The sequence below is a fragment of the Vespa mandarinia genome, chromosome 1 (genome assembly GCF_050613455.1).
Source record: "Vespa mandarinia isolate Hongniang chromosome 1, ASM5061345v1, whole genome shotgun sequence".
Classification (NCBI taxonomy): Eukaryota; Metazoa; Arthropoda; class Insecta; order Hymenoptera; family Vespidae; genus Vespa; species Vespa mandarinia.
Genome location: NC_140810.1, coordinates 18,975,001 through 18,982,500, shown reverse-complemented (window position 1 = coordinate 18,982,500; position 7,500 = coordinate 18,975,001). Strand labels below are relative to the sequence as shown.

At 33.3% G+C, this 7,500-nt stretch overlaps 1 protein-coding gene across 1 annotated transcript in view; it reads left to right on the top strand.

Annotated features, from left to right (window-relative positions):
• Positions 1-1,289: 1,289 nt before the first annotated feature.
• LOC118447534 (uncharacterized) overlaps positions 1,290-7,500 on the top strand; it is a 24,356-nt gene continuing 18,145 nt past the window's right edge. Inside the window, exon 1 of the mRNA XM_085656407.1 lies at positions 1,290-1,575. Within this exon, the coding sequence (XP_085512533.1) occupies positions 1,470-1,575 (106 nt within the window). The 5' untranslated portion in view covers positions 1,290-1,469. The remainder of the gene's footprint in view (positions 1,576-7,500) is intronic.

Genomic DNA, 7,500 nt, shown 5'->3' with positions numbered 1-7,500 from the left:
CCGGCTCTTCGAAAGATCTCTGAAAGATCTTCGAAGTTGATCGGTTAGACTGCCGTTAAGAGTGCCGGCGTGCTGCTAACGTATCAATAAGTGAACTGTGGTAGAAAGAAAAAGGGGAAGGGATAAGAAGTAGAAGTAGAAATAGTAGTAGTAGTAGTAGTACTAGTAGTAGAAGAAGAAGAAGAAGAAGAAGAAGAAGAAGAGTAGGAGTAGAGGGAAGAAACAGTCTGATGAGAAGCAGATGGGTACGAGTTCTTTATTCTTAAAGAAGAAGAGAGAGAGAAAAAGAGAGGGAAAGGGAAAGAGAAAAAGAGAAAAAAGAAAGAAAAAGAGAGAGAGAGAGAGAGAAAGAAGGATAAGAAGAAAAAGGAGAAGGGAGAGAAAGGTAAAAAGGGATAGGATAGGAGAGGGAAGGAGTTGAAGGAAGAAGAGCCGATGGAAGAGGAGTTGGAGGAGGAGAAGTAGTAGTAAAAGAAGAAGAAGTAGAAGAAGAAGAAGAAGAAGAAGAAGAAGAAGAGGAAAAGGAAGAGGAAGAGGAGGAGAACTGAGTTGGGTAAGGTGAGGGCTGAGCCTCCTACGGGTGAGTACCACTCACTTCATTGACTCGTGCGTACGCCCGCACGTCTGTCAGTTTATCCTCGTTCGCTCATTTCTCTCTTTTCTCATTTACCATCTTTCTCTCTCTCTCTCTCTCTCTCTTTCTCTCTTTCTCTCTCTTTCTCTTTCTCTCTCTTTCTCTTTCTCTTCATCTCGAGCGGCCCACTCAGAGGAGATCGTGACTTTCCACTGTCCGACTCTTTCCCTCTCTCTTTCTCCCTGCCCTTTCCCCCTCCCCCTCTCTCTCGCTCACTAACTCTCCCTCTTTCCCTCCCCCTCCCTCCCTCCCTCCTTCCCTCTCTCTCTCTCTCTCATTCTATCTCTCTCTCCCTTTCTTACTTTTTCTTTTTTTCTTCCTCGTTCATTCTCGGAGGATCTTCAAACTTGTCGGTGGTTTTCGAGCGAGTACCTACGGTGAGTCGAGTCCTCGGCGAGTCGACACGAAGTGGGTGGTCACGCGTGGGACCAACGAGTGACCTTAGCCCGAGGTCGCTCCTTTTCTTCTTCTCCTTCTTCTTCTCCCTTTCGTCCTCTTCTTCTTCATCATCTTCATCTTCTTCTTCTTCTTCTTCTTCTTCTTCTCCTCCTCCTCCTCCTCCACCTCCTCTTCCTTCTCCTCCTTCTCCTTCTCCTTCTTTTTCTTTTTCTTTTTCTTCTTATTCTTTCTTCTCTTCCTTTTCTTAACTCGTCACTAGAAGAAGAAGAAGAAGATTACCCGGCGCCGGGTTCCGGGATCAAGTTCGATTCACTGTAGCGAGGAAGGGTAGTCGCGAGAAAGATCTTCAAGGGATCTTCTCGTTGTATCTCAGACTGTGTGAAGTTACCACGGAAGAAGGTAACACGCTGGACCCTACACAACTTGATTTGATAGGATGACATTGAAACTGATCACTGGGATCAATTTGGTCCTGATTGCCTTTATTCTACCACAACACGTCTATTCGAACAAACAATTTAAGTTTCGACAGTTAAAGCCAGGTTAGTGATATTCGTTATTAGTTAGATCTAACCGAGGTTAAATTTAAATTCTATTTACTTGAATTTTTTTTTTCTTTCTTTCTTCCTTTTTTTTTTCTTTTTCATTCCGATCCAATCCTATCCTATTCGATCGATCGATCGATCGATCGATAGATCGAAAGACTTGGAAATAAATGTTCGAGTGATTAATGTTCCTTTCATTTGGATGACAGTTAGCTCGTTCATTCATTTGTGAAATCCTTCTTCTCGTATCGTATGGATTAGTAACAAGGACACTGTCATAGTCATTTGATCGATCGATCGATCCAATGTTTTTTTTTTTTTTATTTCTTTCTTCTTCTTCTTCTTTCTCTCTTCTCTCTTCTTCTTTTTCATTTCGGTCTCCTGATGATTCTATGATACTTGTATTAAAATTGATACGTCGAATGACAAGTCTCAATAGAAAGAAAGGAAACGACCTAGCGAAAAGAAAAAAAAAAAAAAAGAAAAAAAAAGAAAAACAAAATAAGAAATGAAAGAAATGAAAAAGAAAAAGAAGAAAGAAAAAAGAAAACAAACATCTATGTGATTTGTGTTATTTGAAATTCGTGTTATTCGTATATGGGAATACCGTTAATGCATTATTTGCGTATCGTCGTGAGCCATCGTGCGTATGATATTTAATAGAAAAAAAAGGTCCCTCTTGTGTTTGCACTTCGTTAGTACTTCGTAAAATAGGTTGGCTTACATATGCTATGTACATACATGTGTATATATGTGTCCTATGTATGTTTGTACTTAACGTTAAGGACAAGCACGTTTAATGAGAGGAAAAATATGAAACACGATTCCTGATGCGGATAAAACATAAAGAAAATTTACCAAAGTAAAAAAGAATAATGGTCGACAGGCATTACACCGTGCAATATTATTATTATCATTATTATTATTATTGTTATTATGGTATTCCGAGTAAGATTTTTTTCCGATAAAAAATTTTTCCTTTATATTTTTATGCTAATATAAAAAGGGTCGATTCCGGTTTTCGAAGTTGTTTCGAATTTTATTAATTGGCATTATCGTTAAAATTATAGAAAACTTTATCGAAAGTAAACAATGATCAATAATTGTCGATTAATGCAATAACAATTAATATTTATATTCAATAATTTATTCGTTTCGTATATACGATGACATCGATATCATAATATAAATGATTTCTCATTAAAAATTAAATCGATCCGACGTTTTTATAATTCAACGCGAACGATGATTTAATCAAAACGAAGAAAAGAAGAACAAGGATCAGGCGAAAAAAAAAGAACAAGAAAAAAAAAAGAGAAGAATAAAGTACCAAATCGTTAATCGCGCTTGAAATGAATAAAAGATCGTGGTCAATCATCGTGTACTACATTGTTCACCTTATATCACATGTGAAGCCAATGGAAAAAGGAAAACAGAAGAAAAAAGAAAAAAAGAAAGAGAAAAAAAAGAAATAATGAACAAAAAAAAGAAAAAAAAGAAACTCCAAAGCTAGAGAACTCAGATCTTCTTGGATCCTCGTTTCAACTTTTTACACCCTTACATCCATTACCTCCTCTTGGTGTGTCATTCTCGTGTCTCGCTATCTGGGCTCTTTCTCTCTCTCTCTCTCTCTCTCTCTCTCTCTCTCTCATTCTCTCAATCTTTCTCTCTTTCTTAGTCGATTCGATCTCGATCTCGCTCATCGTCGATCCCTTCGTGGATCGTTTCTAAGTGATTCTCTTTCTCTACCCCGTGCTGGCTTGGCTTGCTGTAGCGAATGAATCTTACATGGTACGTCCAAGCTGACTAGTTCTATATATCATCCATCTTGGAAAAGATCCGTATCTCTCTCTCTCTCTCTCTCTCTCTTTCGTTCTTTCTCGCACATTCACATACGAATGCATCCATACACATACACACGCACAAACGTCGCGCGCATACATGCACACTCGTACTTACCTACGTATTCTTGATCTTTTCACCTTCTCAGTCCCCTCGTGCAATTTCGTGCCAACTCTCGACTATCTCTACGTTCGAGGCCACTTGACGATATGGAACTGTCTCGTTTTATTGAAGTTATGCAGCAACATCTGCCTTGTGATATATGTATGCATGTATGTATGTATGTATGTATGTATGTATCTATGTATCTATCTATCTATCTATCTATCTATAATATAAATGTTGTATGCTCACACCCGTCCTAGTATTCGTACGAAATCATAGATTTTTGACTCTTATTCGAAAGGACTCACCATTCGTGGATTATCTTTTCTAAGCAAAAATCTAATCGATATATTCCTCTTGATCCTCATCCCTTTTCTTCTTTCCCTTTTGTCCTCTTTCTCTCTTTTCTCTCTCTCTCTCTCTCTCTCTCTCTTTTTTTTCCTATTCTTTCTTTTTGTTTCTACCACCTCCCCCTCTCTTTCTATCCCTTTTACTCATTCCCTTTTCGAGCTGCTTTCTTAGCTATGTTTTTTCTTTCCTTTTTCTTCCTGTTCTTCTTTTTTTTTTCTTTTCTTTTCCTTTCTTTTTCTTTTCTTTCAGTCACAAATATCAAAAATTCAATGATATCGATAATGCCCTGAAGTATTTCTCTAAGCTAGATCGAAACAATTACTTCGTGAATATTTGATAAATTGAGAAAAATCGATAAATTTCTATATCGAAAATAATAATAATAATAATAATAATAATAATAATAATAATAATAATAATAATAATAATAATAATAATAATAATAATAATAATAATAATAATAATAATAATAATAATAATAATAATAATAAATATTTCTTACTTCCTATTCTTTTTTTCTTTTTCATTGTTCGAACGTATATATATATATATATATATATATATATATATATACAATTATATTAATTATTTCGATAATTTTTATCGATAATCTATTTAAAAATATGAAACAATATATTGTTAATTAGAACAAAGCAATAATTATGAGATTATATATTATGGTAAAAGATAATGTCTAATGTTCTAACATAGTAAGAAATATTCTATCTCGCGAACGTATGCGGTATTACGGTAACAGTAGGAGCGTACAGTAGCAGGTGCATTAGGATCAGAAGAGTAAATCTATTAGGAGGAGGAAACGTAACGAGGATTTCCTCCTCCTCCTCCTCCTCCTCCTCCTCCTTCTTCTTCTCGTCCTTCTCCTCCTTTCTCATTCTCGTCCTTTCCTAGGGAAGATTCAGGCGCGTTAATTAGCTTACTAAGTGCGACATACATACCTACGTATACTTAATGGTACCTACGTAGGTTGAAGAAGTCGTTTGTCGTATCTCGACGTTCGTAATTAATAGTTCTACCTACTAAAATGGCACCGTGCGATATGTATATACATATATATATATATATATATATATATATATATATATATATGACTAGTAAAATGATGTTATCATGGATAAAATCGAAAGCGATAACTAATCGATAAATTTTCGTGAACGTTTATATTCTATTTTGTTCTTTTTTTTTTTCTTTTTCCTTTTGTCGTCTTTACTTTTTTCACTCTTGATTATCGAATAAATCTAAAATTTTTGCGGTCGTTTATATGCATACGCAAACATGTATATATATATATATATATATATATATATATTTTATTTTATTTTATTTTATCTTGTTTCATTTCATTTTATTTTATTTTATTTTATTTTATTTTATTTTATTTTATTTTATTTTATTTTATTTTATTTTATTTAATAAATTTCCCAAAGTTTTATCGGATTAATAACGAATATATAACGTGACTTATGATATGATAGGATAACGTTAAGTTGATGCATTAAATGAAACTTACTTCCTATTCAGATAAGGTTTAATTTTGAAAATTTCTAGTCAATGCATGAATCTATTGTAATCCTTCGGATTTATGTGTATGGATGAAAATTAAAGAAAATAATGTCTAAAGGGATTTAATTCGATTGTTATTTATTGGATCAATATTATGAATGATTTATCGATATTTATAATAAAATATATCGGTACGTGATATTAGTTATGGAATTCAGACTTAATCCTGTCAATTAATTATTTATATCGATCAAAATATTCGTATACACTGATTCATTTATTTTACAACATATTTATCATTGATTAATGAAAAATATCGATAAAAAGTAAATGAAAACGAATTAATTTCATAACGTAATGGGAGAAAATTTTTGTATAAAAATACAACGGCTATCGTAATACTCGTAGATATTTCAATTCTGATAGGGATGAATAAAAATAATTATTACGATTATTACGAATGATTTTATTAATTATAAATAAAGGATATATCCTACGTTAAGGAGTTGACCTAATGTCGTCCTGTAGTATGTATCTCTTTCATACCGAGGTGTCTCCGAGCAACGCATCGTGAATACCGAATTAACACTCGGTTAACTTCCGAAGAACAAAGTCATTTGCATGTTACACGCCGGGTTCACCTTCTAGCGTGCATACGATTTACTGTAGACAGTAACGGTTGTAAGTGATTCTAGTTTCTCAGTTGTGGGCGCCGCAAGTTCGCCGATCCTCTTGCTCCTTGCCATTCGTTGCTTCACCCAATTTCTCTTAACAAAAGGAAGGTCCAACCTGTATTACTTAATAATCTTGTTTATTATTGACCAAGATGGTTCCTTATGTTTTCTCCTTGATTAGAAATTAATATCATTTCTATTTCAACATTGATTTTTACGAATGAAAACATTTTTATACATTGTAGATAATTTTCGTATATATTGGATTATATCTCAACAAGGATAGCACAAATGGTATTACTTAAAGCTTCAAATGATTTTATTTAATAATCTTGTTTATTATTGACCAAAATGATTCTTACGTTCTTTCAAAATTTTCTTTTCCTTGAATAGAAATTAATTTCATTTTATTTTTCAATATGGCCTTAGTCGAGCGAATACTGTTTCTTCTTTTTTTCTTTTGATTATATCTCAACGAAGAAAATTCTCAATGATCTGCTATTTAATAATCTTATTTATTGTTCGATCAAGATGATATTCAAACGTTCTCATCAAAATTCTATTTCCTTGATTAGAAATTAATTTCATTTCTTCTTCGAACGAATGAATTTTCATATGCATATTGTAGAAAATATCCTTGCGTATTGGTGATACACATAAAAAAAAAAAAAAAAAAAAAAAAAAAAAAAAAAAAAAAAAAAAAAGAAAAGAAATGATTTAACAATTGCACAAATTTATGTTTGAATAGAAAATAATGTGAATCGGTCAGGACAAATGCGTTTGTTCTCCCTCTTTTCTTTTCATTTTTTCTTTTTTCTCGTTTCCTGTTTTTTTTTTTTTTGGTTCTTTTTTTTTTGTTTTTTTGTTTTTTTGTGTTTTTTCTTTTTTTTTTTACTTCTATGTAAAACAAGTATCCCATCAGAAATTCCTCGAACGTTCTCTCGAACGCTCCGTTTAATTCTCAGCAAACTTTTTCACCTCTGGGTCGGTCACGTCTATTCACGTAATTCCCATGTTAATGCAGGATTAAAATAAGAATGGAGTAAACAAAAGAAGAGAAAGAAGGCGGCACGGAAAAAGAAAATCGCGTACCTTTACTACTGGTAAAACAATTTCGATCGTTCACGATCATTCATTATCGAAGATTTCGAAGGTAACTCGGGTCTCGTGAGTGCCGTTTAGTAACATCGAATTACGAGCGTCTTCGACTCTACTAATTCATGAGGTCTCTCGCCTTCGAGAACTACTCACCGATACATTTAAACCAACCCTCACCCATATCATTCTAATCTATGTAATATATTTTCTTGATCGTTTCTTAAAAATCTCTTTTTATTATTTTTTTCTTTTTTTTTTTTTTTTTGTTTTTTTTTTGTTTTCTTTTTAATCCAATCCCAAAGCAATAGGAATTGCAATGAGTCATATAAAA